The 27529-nt window shown below is 43.2% G+C and overlaps 1 protein-coding gene across 2 annotated transcripts in view; it reads left to right on the plus strand.

The window, feature by feature from the left end:
- The window catches only part of SPATA13 (spermatogenesis associated 13), a 160960-nt gene that overhangs the window by 91158 nt on the left and 42273 nt on the right, over window positions 1-27529 (plus strand). The window contains exons 3-4 of one of the 2 annotated variants that reach the window (XM_080662348.1): window positions 12935-13300; window positions 15025-15169. In XM_080662348.1, the coding sequence (XP_080518474.1) occupies window positions 12935-13300; window positions 15025-15169 (511 nt within the window). The remainder of the gene's footprint in view (window positions 1-12934; window positions 13301-15024; window positions 15170-27529) is intronic. The other variant, XM_080662349.1, reaches the window with a different exon arrangement.

Below are 27529 nucleotides of genomic sequence, written 5' to 3' on the forward strand. Positions count from 1 at the left end.
AGAGCTGGCCACTCCGGGAGAGATTTCAGCAGTAGCAGAGGCTGCCTTGCCAGGGGAGCCTGGTCCACCAGTCCCCAGCAGTCCTGTGGAATATAGCTGTCCCTCACTTACAAATAGACATTCCCCACACATCCACGCACTCTCCTTTTGCTCTCTCACTATCTGCAGCCTGCCGTCCTGTCAGCCGCCATCTTTGGGTTTATCTTGATTGGGACTCACTGTACTTTCTAATGTATTCTTTAGTTCAGATATTGATCTGCTATGTCTCCCAATATTAGTATGATGGTCTTATGTAGTAGGTGTCTTGTGGAGCTGTGGCACAATCTTCTTGGTCACCTGAGCTAGGTGCTCCAGGAATGTCTCTTGTGTGGATTTAGTCCTTCTGTTTAAGTTGAGTCTTGATTTCTGTTGGCCCATCCATTTGTGGGGTTAACCCTCAGGCTGGTTGTGCAGATTGTTCTCGACCATAGTGTATGAGTCATTGTGTGGGCACTGCCCTCCAAAGAGGAGTTGGCCCTGGCAGGTCTGGTGCCTGCCAGGATCACCTTTTGGGTATTCTACTTGTGTGGCTAGTTGGGTCGTGCCCACCATTGGTTGTATTGATTTTTAGTCCACTTGGGAAGGACTCTGTGTAGATGAATGTCAAACGTTGCCTGTGACCAGCCTTGGGCTAACTGTCTGGAGCTACCAAGCTAGTCCCAATTTGTGGCTGCCTCTATTGGGCCTGGGACCAAGCTTGTACAAAGGTCGGCTTCACCAGTTCCATGCCTAGGGGTAGATAAGTAAAAGGCCCAAGGTACCCTGAGATCCACCTTCACCTATCGGCTGCTCTACCATCCACTCCCTGAGGCTGCTGGATTTCCTCAAAATCCTTCCAAAGTCTGGCTGTCCACAGCCTGCAATCTCTTCCACAAGGTGCGAGGTCTATAGGGTAGGGCAACCTGGGTTGGGAGGACAGAGTGGATCTCCTGTTTGGGGATGGGTGCTGGTCAGGCACTCAGTCAGGGGAAAGTGGCCCTTACTCCAGAGCCACACCACTCAGTCTCTTCCTGCACTCAGTCAGGGGAAAGTGGCCCTTACTCCAGAGCCACACCACTCAGTCTCTTCCTGAATCTCTGACTAGCTTCTCAAGAAAGAGCACACTACAGATGCAGGCTGGGTACAGCCAGCAGAGTCTTCTGCAGGGCTGAGCTTAATACAGTGTAGCTATGGTGGGGGAGGGCGGTGAGCTAGTGGGTCTCCTGTTGGGACATGCCACTGGTAGCACACAGGGGTGAGGGTGGCCCCCACTCCAGAGCCATAAAACTCATTGTCCAAGTCTCCGACAAGAGCTCCACCAGAAAAAAAAAAAAAAAATACGCGTAATGTGCCAGCTGGTTGCAGCCAGCAGACTTTTATTTAGGATGTGAGTGAACTCAGTAGGGTGGGGCCACTGGGATTTGGAAGGACAGGGGGCTGGTCACCAATGGCTCACAGGGAGAAAGAAATGGAGCCACACAACTCAGTGTCCTTTCAAGTCTCCGGCAAGGTTTTCTCAAGAAAAAATGCTCTAGTGCTGTCTCTTGGTCTTGCCTTATCTTTGTGATATAATCTGAATGACTCTTATAAGAGGGCTCTTGGTGAACAGCAGAGCTAATTCAGGGTCAGTGTTTGCTTGACTCAGTTCATTGGCTGGACCCGTACAAAGGAGGGGCAAAACAATCTGTCATCATGAGTGCTGCTGAAGAAAGAAAGAATCCAAGTGAAGTTGTGGTCATTATTTTCTCCTACTCTTGTTTTCCAACTTTTCATCACTATGCCCTCTTAATTCATTGTGTTTCCTTGATCTTATTCCAAGCAACTTTCTCCTTCTAATATCGTACTGCTTTAAGCTTAAACTTCAAATACAGAAAAGACATTTTTTAAAAGTGCTTTTACATTCCCTTGCCAGCAGTGGAAACTTATTTGTTTGGAAAGATTCCATTACCTCATTCTTCGCATATCTGAGATAAATAGGAGACCTTCAAAACAGGATTGTTGATAATTGGCAAAAGAAAATTTCAGTCAGTTTGTTTTCAGGATAGCACAGAATTTGAATGGGTTATGAAGAAGACGGAAAAGGAATGATTGATTTCCTGATCCAAAACATCGTTATTGGCTATGAGCTACTTATATTTCTGGTTGGAGACTTGGCCAGAGACTTAGTTATAATAACTAAGCAATAACTTAAAGTAAGTTCATTTTTATAAAATCATATGAATGAGAAGAGCTTCCTTGATCCAGACTGCCCATTATTTATGCTCCAACTTACCCATTCATCCCTTGACACATTCATGAAACATTTTTAATTGCCTATTTCTCAGGTTCTAGTGTAGACTCTTAGGGCATTACCATAGTCGTGGATAGTTTGGAAAGAATGTAATTAGCTGCTTTTGTATGATACCAGACAAACAATTAAATGCTATGTAAATTTTGTAGTGGTTTTAATAGAGACATAGAAAGGAGCAAATAACTCAATGCCCAGGGGAGTGTATGAAGTTTTCCTACAGGTGATATTTTACCTGAATTTTGAAGGATACATTTTTCAGGTTGACAAGGGGCAAAAAGAGGGACTGTGACTTAGCATATTTACAATTGCAGTAAACATGTAGCAGATGATGATTGGTCTGGTGTGGCTGCAGAATAATTGTGTCTGAAGACAGAACTGGGAAGACATGTTAGATGAGATTTTCAATGGCCTTGTGTGTGTTCTAGGTAATGTCCTGCTATGATCCAGAAATGTCTTTTAGCAGTAGTATAGAGAATGGATCCAAGACCAGAAAGTGAGTTAAGAACCTATGGGGCAGTTCCATTAGGTGGAATGATGGGACAGATTCCTTCGAGATGAAATAATTGACAGACTTTGGGGACTGGGTGGCTGTGTCTTGTGAGGATGAAGGAGGAGTTAAGGATGCTTAGTCAGGCTGACTGGGTGTATTGGATGACCTCAACTAAAGCCATTTGCTGGGAGAGATGATTCACGAAGATGCTGTTCTGCATTCTAATCTGCAACCTTCATTTTTGTGATTCTAAAGGCACTTGGGACTACTGATTTGAATGTTGATATGCTGTCAACCAAGACTTCAAATACCAGTGATGTTTTGAACACAGACACCTTCCTCCATCTTCTTCCATTAGAGAATAAGTCAGGACTGGCTTCCCCTTGCCTCCTATTCTTCTTTCCCCTCTCTGCCCCATTCCTTATCGCATTATCTCTCTCTCTCTCTCTCTCTCTCTCTCTCTCTCTCTCTCTTTCTCTCTTTCTCTCTCTCAGAAAATAAACATTTTATTTTATTATTTTTTTAAAATATATTTTTATTGATTTCAGAGAGGAAGGGAGAGGGAGAGAGAGATAGAAGCATCTATGAGAGAGAGAATCATCGATCGGCTGCCTCCTGCACGCCCCCTACTGGGGGTCCAGCCTGCAACCCAGGCATGTGCCCTTGACTGAAATTGAACTCGGGGCCCTTCAATCCACAGGCCAATGCTCTATCGACTGAGCCAAACCAGCTAGGGCTCTTTCTCTCTCTCTCTTAATATGATGTTTTTAAGCTATCTCTTTAATCTTAACAAGTCCAGGAATAAAACTATAACCTACAATTCTATTTTCTCTTCATGGGTGTCAAACTCAGTGTTGTGTTGCTATTGATTTTGAGATGCTGGGATAGTTAGGTTTTTAGTTAAGCCCAGAAAATGGTATTCCATGAATGATTATTACAAAGACTATGGGAGGAAAGCTGATCAGCCCAGAATTTTTTATAATTATTATTGTTTTTTTCTTTATCCTCATTGAACTAGACTAACAGTATTTAATGTTTTCATGAGCTTTAACCCAGAGAAGACACTAAAAAGCATATGGAGGCTTTTCTGGAGCAATATCACACACTCTAGTATTTTTGGAAGTTTGCTTAGGGTTTTTTCCATAAACCATAAAACCATTTGGCATTTTCTTGCAAATATAAAATTGAATGAACTTCCTGAACTCTCTCATGTGCTCTTTCATTAACTTCATTGCCTTCTCTGTGACTGGCTTCTCATCTCTAAAATGGGTGTAATAATGTCTTCTTTACTTATCTGATAAATACAATGTTAGGTAGATGTTAAAGCAAGCTGATGAAAATTTAAGATTTTTAGGGACACATTTCTAGTTGTAAGATAAATAGTACTGGGGTGTGGTGTTAACATGATGTAGTGTTAACACTGCTGTGTGGTATATTTGAAAGCTGCTAAGAGTATTTCCTAAAAGTTCTCATTACAAGGAAAAAAACTTTTTCCCCTTTTTCTTTTGTATCTATGAGGTGATGGATGGTAAACTTACTGTGGTAAGCATTTCACAATATATGTAAGTCAAGTAATGCTGTACACCTTAAAATTATATAGTTATTTATGCCAATTACATCTCAATAAAGCTTTAAAAAGATTTTTAAGTAAATCTAAGCTATATGGTGTTAAAAATACCCCCCCCCATCAAAAAATGTTATTAAGGCTCAAACTTTTCTAAATATTTTTACAACATAACATACAAAATATTTCCTTGTTCCTTACCTTCAACTCTTTAAAAGATGGTAGTTAATCTGCGATCTTCTGAATTTGCTCCTCATTTAAAATTCTAGGACAGCCCTGGGCGGTGTAGCTCAATTGGTTGGAGTGTCACCTTTTCACCAAAAGGTGGTGGGTTCGATTCCTGGTTGGAGCTCATGCGGGAGGCAACCAATTGATGTTTCTCTCTCACATCAACATTTCTTTCTCATTTACTTCCTCTCTCTAAAATCAATTTTAAAAATTTAAAATCCTAGGACATATATTTATAACACTAGAGGTCCAGTGCACAAATTCGTGCATGGGTGGGGTATGGCCTGCCCGCCCCAATCTGGGCTGATTGGGCCAGACTGGGCTGGTAAAGGGGAAGGGACACGGGAGGTTGGCTGGTCAGCTCTCCCCTGATCAGGGGTGGGGGTGGGGTGGGGGGGGGCGATTGGGGGTAGGGCTGGCAGGGTGGAGGAGCTGTGGGCAGTTGGCTGGCCGGCCCTGCCCCATCAAACTCCCGGTTGAACTCTGGGTTGAGGGGACAATTTGCATATTAGCCTCTTATTATGTAGGATACCCCATTCTAAGCACTGTGTAATCTGACTCCCGTCCTTTAAAAAAAAAAAGGTGTTTGGGAGAATGCTATGCAGGGTCTTTTTTTATTATGATGCATTAATTTTCATTTAAGGGAAAATAAGTAATGGTATTTAACTCTAAATAGTGAGATGCTACTATTTTTATTTTATAATATACAGTTGTCTCCCTCACACCATCCACAGTTTCACTTTCTGAAGTTTCAGGTACCTGTGGGCCAAAAATATTAAATGGAAAATTGCAGAATTTATAAGTTTTGAGTTGTGTGCTGTCCTGAGTAGTGTGATGACATCTCACACCATCCTGCTCATTCACACTTGAGATGTGAATTAGCCCTTTGTCCATTGTCTCTGCACTGGATATGCTATCCATCCATTAGTCATTTAATAGCCATCTCAGTTATCAGATTGATTGTCGGGTATTATAGTGTTTTGTGTTCAGGTAACTCGTATTTTATTTACTTAATGACTCCAATGTGCAAAACTAGTGGTACTAGCAATTCGGATATGCCAAAGAGAGGCCATAAAATGCTTCCTTTAAGTGAGTATGTATGTATAGGACATGACATAGTACATACAGTGTTGGGTACTATCTGTAGTTTCAGGCATCCATTGGGGAAACTTTGGAAGGTATCCCCTGTGGATAAGGAGGGGGGCGGCTATTGAATAAGGCCTAAAGTTTAATGTTCTGGTGTTGGAGCACACTATTGGTACCACAGGCTATTCTTAAATGATATTATTTACATTGGAAGATTGTGGGTTTTTTTAAAAATAATTATTTTCTACTACAGTTGACATAAAATATTACATTAGTTTCAGGTATACAGCCAGTGATTAGACATTTATATAACTTATGAAGTAATCACCCCAATAAATCTAGTACCATCTGACACCATACGTATTTTTTATAATATAGTTGATTATATTACCTATGCTGTACTTTACATCCCCATGACTATTTTGTAATTACCAATTTGTACTTCTTAATCTCTTCACCTCTTTCACCCAGTCCCCCAATCTGCCTCCTATCTGGCAACCATCTGTCTGATCTCTGTGTCTGTGAACCTGTTTTTGGTCTGCTTGTTTGTTTTATTTTGGTTTTTGTGTTGTTTTTTTTAGATTCCACATATAAGTGAAATAATATGGTATTTGTCTTTCTCTGCCTGACTTATTTATTCAGCACAATACCCTCCAGATCCATCCACGTTGTTGCAGATGGCAAGATTTCATGTGTTTTTTTTTTATGGCTGAGTCATATTCCATTGTATATATGCATCACTTCTTCATTATCCATTCATCTATTGATAGACATTTAATTGTTTCCATATCTTGGATATTATAAATAATGCTGCAATGAATATATGCATGCGTATGTCTTTTCAAGTTAGTGTTTTGGGCTTCTTTGGATAAATAAGACTGGCATATTTTAATGTATGTTCATTCAAGGGCTCAATAGACAGAAATCAGGAAGTGGGGAATTTATTTTTATTTTTACTAACCTCTAGCTAAAATGTAGCATTTCCTTTAATTATGAATGTAGGCATCAGACCAGTAGAATTCACAAATCTTGTTCACATCATGCATCAGTCTTTGCTGATATCTTAAAATATCTCATACTCATCGGTGCTTCTTCAGAAGTGTGACTGTTGGTAGACCTGTCACTAGTCCTTTTAATTCATATGTTACATATTTTATAATATCACAGTCATTTTACTATTTTGGTAAGTGTGTTTCAAAGTAATCAGCTTACTTTATAATCCTATCTGCTTTATTTTATGTGTTGAAAAGTGTGATTCTGAGAAGGGGTCTCTGGGTTCCCAGGTGCCATTATCAGAGCCTCTTGTAACTGCCTGTTGCTTCTCCCCTCCCAAGATACCTACAGAGTTCTGTTTTCTTCTGTAAACTGGCCAGAGAGGAGAGGGGTGGGGGAGGGGGGTAGAGCTGGGGGTAAAAAAGATGCAGGGAAAAAGAGTCACAGGGATATAATGTACTGCACAGGGAATATAGTCAATCCTATATAATAAAGAGTAATATGCAAATTGACCATCACTCCAACACACAAGATGGCTGCCCCCATGTGGACACAAGATGGCTGCCACAAGAAGGCCAACAGGGGAGGGCAGTTGGGGGCAATCAGGCCTGCAGGGGAGGGCAGTTAGGGGTGACTGGGCTGGCAGAGGAGGGCAGTTTGGGGCGACCAGGCCTGCAGGGGAGGACAGTTTGGGGGGACCCAGGCCTGCAGGGGTGGGCATTTGGGGGGGACCAAGCCTGCAAGGGAGGGCAGTTGGGGGCGACCAGGCCTGCAGGGGAGGACAGTTGGGGGGGGGGGGACCCAGCCCTGCAGGGTAGAGCAATTGGGGGGGACCAGGCCTGCAGGGGAGGGCAGTTGGGAGCAACCAGGCTGGAAAGGGAGGGCAGTTAAGGGTGACTGGGTCAGCAGGGGAGGGTAGTTAGGGGTGACCGGGCCAACAGGGGAGGGCAGTTAAAGGCAACCAGGCCTGCAGGGGAGGGCATTTGGAAGCGACCAGGCCTGCAGGGGAGGGTGGTTAGGGGCAACCAGGCTGGAAAGGGAGGGCAGTTAGGGGTGACCAGGCCAGCAGGGGAGGGCAGTTGGGGGTGACCAGGCCTGCAGGGGAGGACAGTTAGGGGTGACCAGGCCAGCTGGGGAGGGCAGTTGGGGGTGACCAGGCCTGCAGGGGAGGACAGTTAGGGGTGATCAGGCCGGCAAGGGATGGCAGTTAGGGGCAATCGGGCCAGCAGGGGAGCAGTTAGGCATCGATCAGGCTGGCAAGGGGGTGATCAGGCTGGTTAGGGGGTGATCAGGCTGGCAGGCAGAAGTGGTTAGGGGCAATCAGGCAGGCAGGCGAGCGATTGGGAGCCAGCAGTCCTGGATTCTGAGAGGGATCCCAGATTGGAGAGGGTGCAGGCTGGGCTGAGAGACACACACCGCCCCCCCCACCCCATGCATGAATTTCGTGCACCAGGCCTCTAGTAATATAATAATTTTGTATGGTTACAGATGGATACTAGATTTATTGTGATCACATCGTAAGGTATTTCAGTATCAAATAACTGTTGTACATGTGAAACTAATACAATATTGTTTGTGATCTATAATTTTTAAAAAATAAATACTTTTTTTTTTCTAAGTCTGCCCTAGGGCTGCAGAGTGGAAAGGCCAGAGATTCTGCAATGAGATGAATAAGTTGGTTATAAATTGGGATCTTCCCCTTTCTGGCTCTATTAATCTGAGCGAGTAATTTTATTTACTTTAGCCTCAAAGTCTTAAACTATAAAATGTGGCAGATAAAACATCCCTAGCGTGGTTGAGGAGGTTAAATAATGTAACACGTGCCTGGTATATAATTCTCATTAGTGTCATTATTGCAGTCCTCTACATTGTCTAGATGTTCTCCCTTCTCCCCTCCAGCTTGGTGACTGTACCTGCCCTCCCTACAGAATCCAGGATTCTGAATATCTAAGGAGGCTTACTTTTTGTTAATCCTCATTTGAGGATATTATTCCATTGATTTTTAGAGAGAATGGAATGGATGGGGAGAGAGAGAGAGAAATATCCATGTGAGAGAAACACGATTGGTTGCCTCCCGCACTCACCCCAACCAGAGCCTGGGCCGGGATCGAGCCTGCAACCAAGGTACGTGCCCTTGACCAAAATCGAACCTGGGACCCTTCAGTCCACGGGCGGACACTATCCACTGAGTCAAACTGGCTAGGATGAGACTTACTTATTAACAGTATCCTGAAAGTACCTGGGCTTGTTCAAAGTAAAGTCTCTTTGCTTTAGTTTATTTTTTTAATCTACACAAAACATCTTAATTTCTTTGCCTAAAATATTTTCTTCTGAATTCCCTTGCTGTGTTAGTTTCCTAGAGCTACTATAACAAATTACCACAGACTGGGTGGCTCAAAACATGTATTCTCTTTGTTGTAGAGGCCAGAAGTCTGAAATCAAGGTGTGGGCAGGGCCAAGCTCCCTCTAAGTCCCTAGGGGAGAGACTTGGGGTTTCTTGGCTTATAAATGCGTCATTCTGATCTCCGCCTCTGTTCTCACATGGCCTTCTTCCTTTTGTCTTTGTCTGGGTTCAGATTTTTCCTCTTCTTGGGGCACCAGCCAATGGACTAGGGGCCACCTAATCCAGTATGAGCCAATCTTGCTCAGTATATCTACAAGCACTTTATTTCCAAGTAAGATCACTTCACAGGTGCTGAGGGTCAAGACTTCAACATGTCTTACAGGAGGACACAATTCAACCCACAGCACTTGCCAGTCACTTTAGATCAGGCTTCTGAACAGACATATGTGACATCAGTTTTTCTGTGTGTGTTTTTCTTTCTTTTTACCTCTAGGTAGTAATTTAATCTTGCTGCGGTTTCAAAAAACATTTTAAAGTGTCTAATCAGAGGTAATGAAATCTATCTTGGTTTTTTACTTTTGTAAAGAAAGGAATTTTGTATGGGAAGAAAAGCTGTAGGGACCCCTGTCTAGGGAAAGTACTTTAAAACTGTACTGAGAAGCAAGAGTTAAACTGAAAGATGTGTTTACAAAAGTTGATGACTTGGGTGTGAATTGGCCATTCAAACTAAGAGAACCCTGGAAGCTCAGGCTGCTGACCTGCGAGCAAAAGCTGACTGAGCAGATCTCTGGCCACTTAAACCCCTGATTTGAGTGTGTTAAAGGTGGGAAGAAGTCTCTGAGAGCATGGATGTGGTCAACTGCTTGTTCCTTCAGTGTGTCTGCGGGCCACCACTGCCTGTAGCGGAGTCCGAGGTAGGTTATTGGAGAGTGTTGTTTGTTGTTGGTGCTGGGTTTGTAATTCCAGGTATAATCACACTCTAAGTGAGTTCCCCAGGATGAAAGTGGGTCGTATTGTGAAAGTAGGTACACTTTGCTAAAAGAAGATTTAGTCTTGGAATATGCATCAGATTTGTTCTGTGAGGAATGTAAGTCACTTCTGGCTAAGGATCCCTATTTGAATGTGAGCTTAACGCTGAGGGACTTTACATTGTTCCCTCCCTCCTTCCATCCTTCCCTTGGTATGTTTGCTAGGAGTAAAAGGGACATTTCCATTTTATATGTTATTCTGTTAATAAAGTTTTGCAGAGTACCACTTGGAGGGGGTGTTCTCCTTGGGCTGTATAAATAGTTACGGTGGAAGTAAGTTGCTTCCCGGGGTGCTCCTGTGCAGGCTGGTAGCCCCCAGAGGCCTGATGTGTGAGGGAGTCAAGCCTGTGCTGGCCACTTCCTGCCCTCTGATTCCCTGCTCTCAGCCTCCATCACTTCCTGGTGTGTGTTTTGGTCTCAGAAGATTTATTACCTGAACAGCTAAGACTACTCCTTGTTTTCCTAAACCCATTTTCTTATTTTGTTTGCATCAGTGAGGAAAAGCAGACTGCATGTTGCATAAGGGCAATCAAAACCTCATGTAGATTTGTGACCAGACTACCCATTGCCCGTAATTTTGTTGTACTTCTGTTTTTCTAGCACATTCTTTCTGAACCTTTTTATCACAGGGTGATAAAATAAATAGGTTTAGTCTCATTGCGTGCTTAAGTTGTCTGTGCCATTTGATGTGGTAATTTAAACTATCCATAAAAACCTGTTTTTCATATGTAATGTAATAAAATAATATAAACATTTCCATGACTTCTCTTATACTTTCCCAGGGCAGTGTCACAGAGGAAAAACTTTTCCTCTACACTCTTAGGTTTATGCTTAGAGGTTCTTAGAATTAAAGTTGACAAAAGGCAAATTTGCCAGAGAAAAGACATTTTTTATTCATGTAGGTAAGTGGGAATTCACAAAAAAGTGTGACTCCAGGAAGTGTTTGAATTGGGGGCTTATGTACCATCTTAATGAGGGGGAGGGTGCTGATGGGAAAACAGGTGACTTTTAGGAAAGGAGCTGGGACTGTGAAGAATGGGTGAGAGATAGGATGGTTTTGTGACCCTGTTAGTGTAGGTGAGGGCTTCTCCTCTGCAGCGGTAAGAGTGCATCTTCCCTGGTTGGAAGAAAGAAACTCTATCCAAGGGAGCAGATCATAACAACTGAGTTCTTCTGGGAGGCCCTGCTTTAAGGCAGATGGGGGAGATCAGAAAAAGAAAAAGAAAAAAAGCCCATTCTTAAATACCTTCAGCTCAAAACGATTGAAGGCCATGGTGGTGTATTCTGGACCCCTTCAGTGGAGACTTAAATGAGAGGTAGCATTCCGGCCAGTAGAGTCACTAGATAGCAAGGTCATTGGTGAATGCTAGAACCCATCTTCCTTTGAGCAGAGGTGACTTGGTATCGTGGAAACAGAAATTACAAGGCCCACATTTCTGTGTCTCTTGCTGCTCATTGGCTGTGTGTCCCTGAGCAAATCACTTCCCTAGGTCTCAGTTTTCCTGATAAAAAATGATGGGCACAGGGTAGAGTATCTGTAAGTCCTTTCCTGCTTGCTTTGCTCTTCAGCACATTTCCCATGGTATGTGATCTTAGGGAACGCTTGGACACACCAGATTGGAAATTATGGGACCTGCATTTCAGGTCTCAGTTGCCACCGATTAGCAACAGGTGGGACTTCTTGGGCCAGCAGTGCTCATGGGTGGGGCGGCGGCCGGGGGGGGTGGGGGGTGAGTGGCGGGACGGGGCGCTGGTTTGCCAGGGGATGCCATCTCCATTAGGTGGCCTGCCCTGCAATCACATGCGTTTTCTGGGTAATTTAGTTCCCTTCTGTGCCTGCTTATGTTTTTATTGTATTTTAAATAATGTATAGGGATGGAAGAACTGAAGGCACCCAGGCTCCCAGGCCTGCGGCAGACTTTGGCTAACCCCTCTCACTGCCCCTCCCTTAGAGCTCTGAGACCAGTCTCTGAGGGGTCTGCGGAGGTGGAGTTCATCTCCAGGCTGTGCCAATCAGGGGATTGTAATTCTAAGGCAGTGCTTCTTTAAGAGGGATGATTAACTATGGCTGATAGGGCTCTTACCATTGTATTTCATCCGCACTAGAACCCATTTTTCCCTAGGAGCAGTTACAGAACCACATCCACAGAAGTAACTTGCCTGAGGTTAATAAAGCTAGGGGCTCAATCTGACTTACACCGAAGTCTGCTCATTCTCAAGCCTTATGGCTTTTTTCCTAGTATATTGCATTGCCTCTGAAAAAGTTACTTGAAAAGTTAGAACGTGTTGCCTAATTTAGGATCATAGACTCTCCAGCTGTGGTATTGTCTACTTTGAAATCTGAGATCCTGAAGGGTCAGTTGAGAGGTGCCCAAGCTCACATAGCTAGTTAGTAGCCTGATCTGGTTCTTGGAATCCTAATTCAGTGCTTTCCCCTCCTTCCCTAGCAACCCAGACTTAATCTTCTGAAAGCACCTTCTATTTTTAAACATTATTGCAATACAATACCTTAGAGTAGCAGTGGGTAGCATTGCACATTTATTCTTCTACTGGCAGACCTGCCTTTCCCCTATGCTATTGTTATGTGTATTTTGGGTGACACCCCTACCATACCTAAAAGTTCTTTTTATTAACTCCTAATGGTACTGATTTTTTAAATATCTTTTATCAGGGCTCATTAGTCACCAAACATCACTATTTTAATTCAACTTACAATTGAAGATAGACTTGCTTATTTTAATCCACATTTCAGTTATGTTTGTTACACAAAAACAAGTAAATCTAGAAAGCCTCCTGGTGGAGCTAAGGTAGGGTAGAGGGGAATGTGTAGCATGTTCTTTTTTAATACCTTCCTGGATATTGGCACTCACCTGACTTGTTCAAATTTGAAAAGGTTTTTACTGAGGAATCCTGGAGGCGGGGCTCATCCCTGGAGGAAGATGGGAAGGAGGCTCAGAGGACTCCCAGGAGGCGATGGGGCTCTGGGAGGAGGTCCCGGCCTCGACCGCTCTCAGACTATGGCCAGTTTGCCTGCCGAAGTTTGTCTATTCCTGAAGACTCAATTGCTGTGGACCCCCAGAAGGAGGACATTGTGGACATTGACCACCAGCTGAGCATGGCCTCCACGGTCCCCACAGCCCAGCACGCAGCTATGGGCTGCCCCAAAGGATGTCAGAGAAGGCGCCCCATCTCCGTGATAGGCGGAGTCAGCTTTTATGGGAACAGCCAGACAGAAGCAATAGAGACTCTTCTAACCCAAGTAAGATCTGGTGTGCTTCTACCAAAGCCAGCAGAGCCCTCAGCTTCCTGGTCTTTGTTCCCCCTGCAAACTAAACGGGACGCTGCTTTCCTTTCTTTCCTGACTCAAGGATGATGTCATCTGCTCACAACCTTTCTTCCGGACTTTGCAAACTGCACATATTAGAACTAATAATCTGACATTTGGATGTTTTACTAATCTTCTGTCTTTGCTGGGATCTTGAATGATGTGTGAAAGTAGTTTGCTGTTTGTTCCAAATCATCTGAGATTTGAACAAGGGGAAAATAGCAGTACATATTTAGTGAGCTTCCTGAAAGAAAGCATCATCCATTGTTAACATGTAAAGATGAGAAGAGAACAAAGAAGTTGATTTTTTTTAGGAAATAATTTTTTCTACCATTTTCTTGCTTTTGGGTTGCAGTTTTTCAATTGCTTTAATAATAGATTAAAATCTTAATTTCATTCACTTAGTATAATGTAGTAATTCAGCAAGTATCAGTTACTCAAAGGGCTCTTTGAGGATACAAAACATTTAAATAAAGGCCCTGGTCAGGAGGGTTTCTGTTATTTGGCAATACCCAGCCATGACCCAGGGCTCACCAAACAGTACATGAGTGAGTGCCCAATTTCATATTTTAAATTTGCTGGCTGATATCATAACCATAAAATTCTCCTGAAAGGGAAAAAGTCTATGTCGGCATAGATTTTCTGTTTACATTCCACCTGTAAAGCACAGAACAGCACCTTGTTTATACATTGAGCATGCAAAACCCTCTTGCATAAATGAATTGAGTTGAATTGAATTCATAAGGTAAAAACAAAATAAGTTGAAGAATACCACAAACATTTTGCTGTGTTAAGATGCTCTGCATGCTGAAAAATAATTCTGAAGTAAAACAAACGGTGACCTCTTAATTCAAAATACACCGAATAGGGAAGATCTAAAGCACTTAAAATTTATTTCACTTTAGAACATCAAAAAGGAGTGTGGGCAGATAACTTTCTGCACTGTAAGCTCATTTAGGGAACTCAGTGAAAACCCTAAGGAAAGCACTAAGCAACTTGACCTGTGTTGCAGTTATAGGGACTGATAATGTGGAAAATCAAAAAGGCATAGAGATGATTCTATAGACAAGGGCAAATGTTTGAAAAACCAGCTCTTCTTTTAAACAAAGCTTAGTTGTCTTGTTAGTTTAGGTAAACAAGAATTGTATTCCACAAATACTTAGCTGGTACCTGCACATGGATGTGTAGGAGACCAGAGTAAATAGCTGAGCCACAATTGGTCACCCTCACCATGGTCTTTGGCACTGATTTTGCTTCTTCTGAAGGCTGCTGTGGGGAACACATCTTCTTAACCTGTGACCCTGTATCTCTGAGAAAGCCACCACTTCCTAAATTTGCTTTTCCTCTTCTTAGCTAACATTTTGCTTTTACTGAGTGTTGCCTGTTGGTACGTTGCTGACAGATAAGATGAAACATGATGCTGCGAGGTAAGAGCCAGTGGGTTAATACTGATTTTTCTTAAACGTCAGAATAACTCATTGCAGTTGAGCTTCAGTGCAGCCAGCTGCAAGCTTTTCACATGCTTTGGAGAAACCATGTCACATCTGCGAGGAGCTTTGAGGTGAGAACGCTGAGCTCCTTGCAGCTGTGTGTGTGAAGAGCTTGCTGAGCTGCCACTTCCTGGCATCTTCTCACAGCCTCTTGCTTTCCTTTTGTAGCCAGCAGCCAGGCCGCCCGTGCCAGCTCACCAGGTGCCGCCTTACAAAGCGGTTTCGGCCCGGTTCCGGCCGTTCACATTTTCCCAGAGCACCCCCATTGGGCTGGACCGCGTGGGACGGCGGCGGCAGATGCGAGCATCCAATAGTAAGTCTCACAGGCCCCCTGTTCGGGGTCTCCCCTTTCAGCAACTGGTGTGGAACCCTTGCTTTGACTCTCCAGTTAAACCAAGGTGCCCAGGTCACTGTGGACCTTTCTGCCTGTCTCTGGGCCAGGTAGTTGTTTCCTGACTATGAGGAAGGCTCACCTAAGGAATTGGGTTTGTCATCAGCTGTCCTATCCCGGGTGGGTGCTCTGCGTCATTACAGTGGCCCTAAGTATGAGAAATTTGCTCCTTTCTGTGTACTTCAGTGTTCCTGCAGGTAGACAGCCGACCCAGAATGCAGTCCCGGGGGTTGGCCTTAACCTTCTTAAAGCTCTTTCTGGATATTTAAGATTCACCAATACTGGTTTGAACAGCAAAGAAAAGTTATCTAGTTTAGTAGTTAATATGCCACCATAGCACTTAGCCACTTGTTGATTTGAAATAATACCACCTGTTTTGGGAAGATGTTTAAACTCCTAAGAAAGACAATCTTTCCCTGAACTAACATTGATGTCCATGCCAGTCAGCTGGGTGGATACTGGCATGGTCCTGGTGGCACTGGGCGAGAGTCAGAGCCGACTTTTATTGAGAACCTACCACATGGAAGACACCATCCTGTGTGCTTGGATGTATTCACATATTTGATCTTCTTAACTCGGCGCCAGGGTGGATACTGTATTACCCTATTTACAGAGAAAGAAGCCTAGGTTTAGATAGGTGAACTGCCCTGCCTCACTCACTCAGGAAGTGGCAGAAATGGGATTTACCTCCAGTCAAATGGAGTTTTCAATAGCAAGGCCCATGCTGTAACCACTGAACTATGCTGCATTTAAAGGAATGCAGCAGACTATTCATGATTAGCTTCACTTGCTAAGTTTACTGTCGCACTTTTAAAAACGAATGTCTTGTGGTAGGCATGCGAGGGGTGAGCTGGGCGGCAGGAGCCGCAGCCTAGGCCTGGGCTCTGGTTGCAGCACGGCTGCTAGCCTGCCCGCCGTGGGGCACGCTCCCAGTGATGCTGGCGGTGGAAGCTGTAAGAAGCAGGGAGAGTTAAGTAATGTTCTTTCAAAAGACTTGAAAGAGGCTAAGGGTGTTACTTGGAGAACACTTAAATTTCAGGGAGAGGAGGGAAAGAGAACAAGGAGGTGTGGAATCCTTGTTCTCTTTCCTTCTTGCTTTAGACGGGGCAATGAGAAGGACACAGACATTGTTGAAGAGGGTGTCCTGGGAGGGCTGGCATGTAAGAGGTCAGAGAATTGGTGACTTGTGCAGTAAGTTGGCATGGTTTCTAACTCATGCCACACATATTAGATGAATTGAGGTGAGACTCTTTCATCAAACAGAGGCAAAGGCATAGGGAAATTAGATGGCAGCTGGACGTTGAGGAAATCTGCGATCATCTCAAGCCCAGATGTCCAAGAGAGCTTATTTCTGGGAAACAAGCCTGTGGCTCCTCCTGTCATTGATGCCTTTGTCATTCTCTCAAGGGAGCGGGCCAAACACCTTGGAATCATTACTCCCCTCATCCGTGGTCACTCGTCTAGTCCTCAGTAGCCCATGCTTCTCAGGCTCCTTAACCCTGACCTTCAGCAGCTGCCCTCTCCTATGGCTTCCTTGGGCTGGGCTTTTATACACTCTAGTCAGAGATACTGTTCATATTCAATTCTTTTTTTTTTTTTTTGGTTAATCCTCACCCAAGGATATTTACCATTGATTTATAGAGAGAGTGGAAGGGAGGGGGAGAAACAGAGAGAGAAACATCAGTGTGAGAGAAACACATCGATTGGTTGCTTCCCATATGTGCCCTTACCAGAGCTGCAACCAAGGATCGAGCCTGCAACCAAGGTATGTGCCCTTGACCGGAATCGAACCCCGGGCCCCTCAGTCCAAGGGCCTACGCACTATCCACTGAGCCAAACCGGCTGGGGCATCAACTCTTACTTTGTTATTTCCTTGCAAACTTTCCCCATCATCATTGAAGTAACATCTTAGTTCCTTAACCGAGTTTACAGGTTTCTCCACCACCCCAGTCTGACATTCCATCTGTCTCTCACTTCTCTTTCCCGAGCTTACCATTCAGTGTTCCCACCATCCTCCAGGCTCTCGCACTCCCTTGGCTCTAGTTCATCTAGAATTTCCTTCCTTTCCTTTAAGGGTTCTTTCCATCTAAGATTCAAATCTCCTTCCCATCTACCCTTGGCAACACAGTAAATTCATTTTCATGCTTCTGCAGAGCAGTTTAGCCACAGGCTGTGAAGCATTCTCTGATCAAGTCATTGGCTTCTGGTGATGTATTTTGAGAAAGTTATCCAAAAGGAGAAAAAAAGCTACATGCACAAGATGTTCTTCACAATATTATTTGTGATAGCAAAAATTTGCATTGTCAGTGTCATTACAGTGGACGATGGATTTGGAGTCATATGTGGGTCACTACTTCAAAACAGTATGTATCATAATTAGGAAAACCAAGGGAGAGAAAAATTGGAAATAAAATATGTGTTTTAGTTAGCTAGAGCTGCCATAACAAAGTAGCACAAACAATAGAAATGTATTGTTTCAGTTCTGGAGGCTGGAAGTCAGATCAAGGTGTTGGCAAGGTTGGTTCCTTCTGAGGGCTGTGCGGAATCTGCCCGTCTCTAAGAAAGATGGCAGGACTATAGGTGATTTCTCCTCCAACCCTATACACATACAGGCTGCTTATTTCTGTACTTTCTCTAAGTGTTTTGTTTTGATTTTAGTGTTCTTTTGTTGAGACAACAAATGGGTAGCTTAAGCAAAAAGAAAATTTAGCAGAAGAGTGTCAGGTTTCCCAGAATTAATAGAGAGAACCAACCGAGAAAACGGGTGACACAGTCAGGGTTGCTTCTGGGAACCAAAGAACCACAGGGAAGGAGCCAAGGAAGGCCTGTAACAGGAATACTGGCCATAGTGCTACCCTTGGGAATGAGGGACGCCAACCACTCCTTCTGTCCTCCTGTCACTCAGTCAAGAGTCAAAGTCCCCAAATAGGGGATCAACTCTGAAAGCTTAGTGATGCATCCACCACCTGGTGGCACTGGAGCAGGAAGAAGATGGGTGCCTCCAGGGACCCTTTGCCTTTCATAGTAGGAAGCAGGCGCAGGGAGTCCCTGTCTACTAAGGTGGAACGCAGTGGAGTGGAATGGAGGTCATTCCCCCAAAGAAAATCCAGGTGGTAGAAATAGAAACAGATTCTGGACTGATTCTCCATTCGTTCATTCCTTCGTAACTATTGAGTGTGTACAATGTGCCACTGAGAGTAGTGAACAAAACAAATCCCCTTAAATCACTTACATTCTAGTGAGGGGGTAATAAATCTAGAATAAGTACCGTTTCCTGTAAGGACAAATCATCTGCTCCTCTGTTATGAAAAGAGTCTATTGTAATCAACTTCCCACAAGTAGATGTCTGGTTCTTTCAAGGAACCATATCATTAACTTGGTTGAGGGGCACCCTGTGGTGGTTAGCCCAGGCTTGGCATCCATTTCTGCCACTATGGCCATTTTTTTAAACCCACTGAGTGAGCATGAAAATGACTAGGAACAAGGATTGACATTTACAAAATGGGACATATGTCCACACAATTATTCAACAGCCTCTTTTGCAATAGGATTCACATGGGACACAACTGGGCATTCGCATAGATGGACATTTTCTCATGCTTTGAGTGTATTCTGATATATCTAATCACACTCCTTTTCCAGACCAGTCCATTACCATTTTGTTCTTTCCAAATTCCTCTAAGCCATTTGCTCCTACCCATGAATCCACACAAGCTAAATCCCTTGTGGGGCCATCTCTCCTTCCCATCAGAAAGCATCAGGAAGAGCATTGCTTAGATTTCACTATTGGGATTTCCCTCTCCTGGGGGACAGTTACCAGGTAAAGGGTGAGAGGTCCCTTTGGGGAGGGCTAGAAGAAAGTTGGAATAGTGCGATATCTACCCCAAGGAGACGTAAGTCTGGAAACCGACTTAGATCTGGGAGCTGTGTGAGGACCCTTGATTCTCTACCATGGTGGTTTGTGTCAGACTTCTCCTCACCAGATTTAGAGATGTCCTACTACAAGAATCAAGTAATACCTTAGTGAAGTTACTTATCAGTTTTGTTCCTAGGTACCTTGTGATAAGTTAAGCACAGCCAAGGTCACATGGGTCAGACCATCCCAGTGAAGGAGCTGGCTCTGCTGCCCAGTACTGAAACTATGTCCACTTTTTCTGTGACAGATGCTCCACCTCACGGAGGTCCTTGACCTCATTACAGCAGAAGCACCTCTCACTGGCTTCCCTTGACTAGAGAGAGGAGCAGTACATTGCTTATAAAAATTGCTGCCACTTCCATCATTGGGGAGGTAAAGCCAGGGGAGGGTGAGTACACGGTAGACCAGCTCCAGCTTTTCTGTCTCCCGGGCTCTACACTCTTCCCTGTCTAAATGCCGGGAGCTGGCCCGTTGGCTGCCTTAGAGTGGGTCCAGGTTTACATCCCATTGAAATGCCGGAATGAGTGGTAGTGCTTCATGAGTCCATGTGGTGAATGCAAAACCTCTAGTAGATGCCACCCAAATGGACAAATGTGGTTTAATCTAAATTATGTTTGGTAAATCCAAACCTTATTTGGATTTTGATAACAAATCAGCTGTAAAAAGATCATTTGAGACAAGTGGGGAAATTTTTTTAATATATTTTTTTTATTGATTTCAGAGAGGAATGGAGTGGGAGAGAGAGATTGAAACATCAATGATGAGAGAGAATCATTGATTGGCTGCCTACTGCACGCCCCCTACTGGGGATCGAGCCCACAACCCAAGTATGTGCCCTTGACCATAATCGAACCTGGGACCCTTCAGTCCGTAGGCCGATGCTCTATTCACTGAGCCAAACCTGCTAGGGCTAAGTAGGGAAATTTTTACATGAACTCAGTACTCAGTGAAGGAATTGTTGACTTTGTTAGTTGGGATAGTGTAACATTTTAAGTCCTTATTTGTTATAGGTGCATACTAAATATTTTTGTATGAAATGATATACGTGAAATATGCTTTAAAATGCTCCAAAAAATAGTTAGGAAATAGTTGGAAAAGTTGGTAAAATATTGGTAATTATAGGTTCATTATATAACTTCTCTTATTTCTGTTTTTGTTTGAAATGTTTCATAGTAAAGGCATTTAAAAATAATGAAAATATGTTTCCTCCTCCCTGGTCAAGTGCTCTGAAAAATCTCCAAATCAGAAAATGTATACAACTACTAGGTGTACCAGTTAATGATGCAGATTTTTTTCAATAGATGGAGTTACACATACGTTGATATATATGCGATTTGATATGTATGCTATTTTTTTGTACTGACAGCAAGCTTCAAAACTTCATATGTCAAATTTTCTGAAGGTGTTAACATCATAGATATTTTTATGCTTAAAAATGTCGAATTTCATGCCAAAAAAAGAGCATTTGCAGGAAGTTTTAATTCATTACTTTATTTTGAAGAACAGTGCTGCTGAAAGTTATCATATACTTCGGGAAGCTTACGGTGAACATGCTCCATCTCAAGATACTTGTGAACGCTGGTTTAAACGCTTTAAAAGTGATGATTTCTATGTGAAAGACAGAGAACGTCCAGGTCAACCGAAGAAGTTTGAAGACCAACAGTTACAAGCATTATTGGATGAAGATGCGTGTCAAACTCAAAACAACTTGCAGAAAGATTAAACATTGCTCAGTAAACAATTTCCGATCATTTACAAGCAATGGGAAAGATTTTAAAGGAAGGAAAATGGGTGCCACATCAACTGAACGAAAGACAAATGGAAAATCAAAAAGTCATCAGTAAAATGTTGCTTCAACGGCACAAAAGGAAGTCTTTTTTGCATCGAATTGTGACGGGTGATGAAAAGTGGATTTATTTTGAGAATCCCAAAGGCACAAAATCATGGGTTGATCCAGGTCAACCATCAACATTGACTGCAAGGCCAAATCGCTTTGGAAAGAAGACAATGCTCTGCGTTGGGTGGGATCAGTGAGCTTCTAAAACCAGATGAAACCATTAATATTGATCGCTATCAACAACAAATAATCAATTTGAACCACACTTTGCTCATAAAACGACCAGAATGGGCCAGAAAACACGGCAAAGTAATTTTGCCTCATGATAACGCACCATCACACACTTCAAAACCAGTTAAAGACACGTTAAAAGATCTTGCCTGGGAAGTATTAACCCACCCGCCGTATTCACCAGACCTTGCTCCTTCAGATTACCACTTGTTCGATCGATGGCACACGCACTTTCTGAGCAGCACTTCAAAACGTACGAAGAAGTGGAAAATTGGGTCTTTGAATGGTTTGCTTCAAAACAAGAAAAGTTCTATTGGGACGGTATCCACAAATTACCTGAAAGATGGGGGAAATGTGTAGCTAGTGATGGACATTACTTTGAATAAAGAACTTTTGATGTTTCTCCTGAAATTATCGTGTTTTCTTTGATTACAAAGTCAGCATTATTAACCGATACACCTAGTATATTTTTCTCAAAATGTAGAAATGTGAATATTAGCAATTTACCAGGTGTACCGGTTCATAATGTGATAATAAACTGAGTGATCATCTGAATTTTCTCACAGAAAAGAGAACATCCAGTTTCATTAGCTCTTACTCTTGAGTGGAATCTTTATGGGTCACAAGCAAAGGACTAAAGCATGACATTGAAGTCAGTAGAGTAAGGTATGCCATTTAAAAATGATCATTTGTTACATTTTTAAAGGCCTTTAGTTAACCATGAAGTACTATATTCAAGTATTTATTTTTATTTTTTTAAAAATAAATCTTTATTCAGATTATTACAATTATTTCTCCCTTTTTCCCCCATAGCTCCCCTCCACCCATTTCCCACCCCACCTTCTGCCCTTACCTACCCCCCACTGTCCTCATCCATAGGTGTATGATTTTTGTCCATTCTTTTCATGAACCCCCCATATCCCTTTCCCCCTGAGAATTATCAGTCCACTCCCTTTCTATGCCCCTGATTCTATTATATTCACCAGATTATTCTGTTCCTCAGGTTTTTAATTCACTTGATTTTTAGGTTCACTTGTTGATAGATATGTATTTGTTGTTCATAATTTTTATCTTTCCTTTTTTCTTCTTCCTCTTCTTTAAGAATACCTTTCAGCATTTCATATAATACTGGTTTGGTGGTGATGAACTCCTTTAGCTTTTTCTTGTCTGTGAAACTCTTTATCTGCCCTTCAATTCTGAATGATAGCTTTGCTGGGTAGAGTAATCTTGGTTGTAGGTTCTTGCTATTCATCACATTGAAAATTTCTTGCCACTCCCATCTGGCCTGCATAGTTTCTGTTGAAAAGTCAGCTGACAGTCGTATGGGTGCTCCCTTGTAGGTAACTAACTGTTTTTCTCTTGCTGCTTTTAATATTCTCTCTTTGTCTTTTGCTCTTGGCATTTTAATTATGATGTGTCTTGGTGTAGTCCTCTTTGGATTCCTTTTGTTTGGGGTTCTGTGGGCTTCCTGGACTTGTAAGTCTATTTCTTTCACCAGGTGGGGGAAGTTTTCGGTCATTATTTCTTCAAATAGGTTTTCAGTATCTTGCTCTCTCTCTTCTTCTGGCACCCCCATAATTCTGATGTTGGTACGCTTGAAGTTGTCCCAGAGTCTTCTTACATTATCTTCAACTTTTTGGATTTTTTTTTTTGCTTTTTGCTTTATCGGTTGAGTGTTTTTTGCTTCTTTGTATTTCAATTCTTTGACTTGATTTTTGTGTTCCTCTTGTCTGTTTTTGGGTCTCTGTATAATATTTTTTATTTCAGTCAGTGTATGTTTAATTTCTAGTTGGTCCTTTTTCATCTCTTCGAGGAATGGAGTGGGAGAGAGAGATTGAAACATCAATGATGAGAGAGTATTCTCTCATTATATTTATCGGCCTTTTCTAGGATATTCTTAAAAAGCCTTATAACCGTGGTTTTGAATTCCATATCCAGTCGTTTGTTTTCCTCCATTTCTTTCGTTTGTGATCTGATTCTTAGACGCCGCATTTTCACTGCTTCCCTGAGTTGGTAGATTTGTGTGCTAGGTTTCCAATTTGGCCCAGTGGGTCTGCCTCCCCAGTTAACCTGAGGTGGACACTCTTGGTGCACACCTTTGTGGACTGTGTGTACAGCCTTGTTGTAATTAAGTCTTTATTGTTATTGGTATCACTGGGAAGAATTGACCTCCAGGCCAGTTGGCTGTAAGGATCAGCTGTGTCTATGCTGGGAGAAGTCCGGTGCTGGAGACAGCCTTATAGGATTAGACTTGCCTAATTGCAATAGCTTCTGTGCTCAGCTTGGATGGGGTGGAGTCTCAGTCTTGGCTTCTTGTCAGCCTTGCCCTTGCGCGCACGTGTGTGCCTTCAGTCCTCTGCCTTCCCGGCTCCCGATTCTCCGCCCGAGAGTCCAGACTCCCCCCACAAGAGCGTGGGTCTCCAGGGGCTCGCCTGGAACTGGGGTTCACTGCAGTCAGAACTGGGGCTCAGTGCCGTCAGCAGCCTCTCACTCCCTTCCACTAGGGAAAGCCTGTGGCAACCTCCGCAGCCTTTGTGCGCACTGGCGCGCGCGGACTTTCAGTCCTCCGCCTTCCCCGGCTCCTGAGTCTCCGCCCGAGAGTCCAGACTCCCCCCACAAGAGCGTGGGTCCCCAGGGGCTCGCCTGGACCTGGGGTTCACTGCAGTCAGAACTGGTGCTCACTTCAGTCAGAACTGGGGTTCAGTGCCGTCAGGAGCCTCTGACTCCCTTCCGCTAGGGAAAGCCTGTGGCAACCTCCGCAGCCTTTGTGCGCACTGGCGCGAGTGGACTTTCAGTCCTCCTCCTTCCCCGGCTCCCGAGTCTCCGCCTGAGAGTCCAGACTCCCCCCACAAGAGCGTGGGTCCCCAGGGGCTCGCCCGGAACAGGGGTTCAGTGCAGTCAGAACTGGGGTTCAGTGCGGTCGGGGGCTCCCTTCCCCCTTCCGACAGAGAAAGTCAGCCAGGCTCTCAGCCGCCCTTCCTCTCTGCGCGCACAAAGACCCTTTGCCGTACCTCCAATTCTCTGTGAGCTTTTCTCTATCCTTCTAGTTGTAGAATTTTCACTCAGTCAGCTTTCCTGCGGTTCTGGATGGTGTCCGTTCTGTCTTTTAGTTGTAGTTTTGAAATTGTTGTGCGAGGCAGCAGTTTAGGTGTTTACCTATGCCGCCATCTTGGTTTCTCGACTCTATATTCAAGTATTTTTATAATAATGCCAGGTAACAGAGGAGAGAAGACAGCAAGATTAGGTTTAACAATAATAACTAAATATAAAAACAGAAAATGCTTTTTTGAGGAGATACAAACATGACAAGTCGACATAAATAGATTCTTTATGGCTTTTAAAAATATTTCTAAATTACTCAAATTATTACATGATCTGGTTTTTAAAATTTCTACTTTTTAATTTCTTGTGACTATAGTCACTTTTTAAAATTTTTAAATTATTCAATTATAGTTGACATTCAATACTATATTAGTTTCAGGTGTGCAACATAGTGATTAGACATCTATATAACTTATGAGGTGATCACCTCAATAAGTCTAGTACTCGCCTGACCACATACATAGTTATTACAGTACTGTTGACTATATTCCCTATGCTGTACTTTATATCCCCATGAATATTTTTATAACTGGCAATCACATTTTACAAGCTAGGAAAGAGAATCAAATTAAGCCAGTCTAGCCTCTGGTGACCTGGGCCAGAATCACTTGGTTTTCAGCAGAATTATGTAATTATTTAAGTGCTAACAAAGAGATTATAAGATTCTCAATCTACATCTTTCATTAGAAAACAACCAAAAAAAAAAAAAAAATCCCAGTCCTTAAAGGCACATCTTATCTACAAAGGATAGAATGACCCAAAGGATATGCTTGCCAGTCTATCTGAAAAGCATATAGGGAGCTGGCCAATGATTGGTGAGGGAGGAACTATTTTGAAAACTGACTCTGAGGTTTTAAAAGTTCTGGTTCTGCTGTCAATAAGAAAACAAGTGAAAAAAGTTACAGATTGCACTCACATTGGTCACTGATCTAACCAGGGTCTACCACTTAGAATACAAAGTGAAAGAGACATATTAGAGCTAAGATACCTAGACATTTCCAAAATAAATTACTTAGTGATAAGAAATCCAACCTACTGCAAGTTTTCTTTGCCACAAGAACAAATTGGGGACTGTTTTTTAGAGAAACATTTAACTGAAAAGGGTGCTGGTAAGAGTCCACCACTGAAAAACTCATGGCTTCCCCATATAACATGGCTGTATGTATCCATCCAGGCCAGGAGATGAAAGCTAGAGCATATCCTTGTTTGTTCAGTTATCAGCTTTTGGAATGGACCCATTTGGCCATTACAGTTTGGCTATAATTTTGATAAACATCTGCAATTTGTCTGTAGGCATTGGCTTCTGTCCAGTGTCTTAAAGCTTGGTCAGCCCCATCTGTGACCTCTCCTCCTAGGAGCGTCCCCTTGGAGGTTTGCCTAGCAGGTGATGGGCCAGATGAACCGTGGGAGCACTGGAGTTTCTTTGCTGAACCAGTGATCTGAAAATACCCAGCAGAAATGTCGGGATGGGACAGCCTCTTGTGGGATCGTAGGAGGGCCCTTCTTAAACCGAGGCAAGCGCAGCTGCCGTCTGTGTCCCTCGTGGCCAGCCTAGGGAAACCTCCAGCTGGAGTGAGGTGGCCTCAGTCCACGTGGCTGTGTGCACTGAGCCACAGCATCTGCTGTCCCCAGAGCGCCACCCCCATGATGGCCACAGACCTTGCATGCTTTAATCTGGTACAGATTTAAGGTTGGTTTGTCTAAAGTGGGGGGAGAAAAAGTGTCTAAGATAGTCTCTAAAGCCCAGTAATTTCAAAGTGCAACTTGGAGATACCACTCAGAAGTGACGTTCTTTCCATGTCTACAACTTCCCTTTCAATTTGATTATCTATTGAAATGAACTTTTTCATAAATGGAAAATATTTCCTGTCCAGCCAGTGTGGGTCAGTGGTTGAGCAGCGACCTATGAACCAGGAGGTCACGGTTTGATTCTGGTTAGGGCACATGCCCGGGTTGTGGGCTCAATCCCCAGTGTAGGGCGTGCAGGAGGCAGCAGATCAATGATTCTGTCTCATCATTGATGTTTCTCTCTCCCTCTCCCTTCCTCTCTGAAATCAATAAAAATATATTTTTTAAAAAAGAAAAGTATTTCCTATGTATGTGTTTATTTACTTTCCCCCACTTAGGAACCTAGTATTGGTTTTAAAAGCAAGTTTATTCAACTGTATTATGAAGTCAGTCCTACCACTGGGAGATGATATAGGTCATTAGGACATAAACAGTGATATTTCAGGAAATGCTCCTAGGATTCTGAAACCTTCCTTTAATGTGCCTTTGGTCTAGGCCAGTGGTTCTCAACCTTTCTAATGCCGCGACCCTTTAATACAGTTCCTCATGTTGTGGTGACCCCCAACCATAAAATTATTTTCGTTGCTACTTCATAACTGTAATTTTGCTACTGCTATGAATAGTAATGTAAATATCTGTGTTTTCCGATGGTCTTAGGCTCTACAGCAGCGGTTCTCAACCTGTGGGTCGCGACCCCTAGGTTGAGAACCGCTAGCAGGGTCGCCTAAGACCATCGGAAAACACAGATATTTACATTACTATTCATAGCAGTAGCAAAATTACAGTTATGAGGTAGCAACGAAAATAATTTTATGGTTGAGGGTCACCACAACATGAGGAACTGTATTAAAGGGTCGCGGCATTAGAAAGGTTGAGAACTACTGGTCTAGGCGATACCTCATCTGTGCTGATTCATGTAACAAATATATATGATGTTGTATCATATATACATGTGCCCATTTGGATCTCCAGTCTGGTGTACAGACATGTAAAGCCATTATGACAGTGCAGGAGTGAAGTGTATACAGAGGGCAGGCAAATCAGATCTGCAGGATCCCAAGACTTCCTTGACCTCACTGTTGAGACTTGAAGGATGAATAGTTAGATTCCATTTGTTGGTAGGGAGGGTATATTCCAGGCTAAAGGGAAGAGCGTATGCAAAGGGCAAAAACCATAGAAAGGAGAACACATTTGAGAAACCAAAGGTAGGATAGCCCAACAGAAACTGTCTTAGCCCATTCATACGCTTATCAGATTAAAGACATACTCCATGTGCAGACTGAAGCCATGGCCAGCCGAGTGCCTGCTTCAGTAGGCTACTCACTGGCTGCTGCTCTCATCGATGGAGTTATATCCTTATCCAGAGTCAGTGGTGAGGGCATGACCCCAAACCTGATTATGGCAATTG

This window comes from Plecotus auritus (assembly GCF_963455305.1).
Source record: "Plecotus auritus genome assembly, chromosome: 3".
In the NCBI taxonomy this organism is placed as follows: Eukaryota; Metazoa; Chordata; class Mammalia; order Chiroptera; family Vespertilionidae; genus Plecotus; species Plecotus auritus.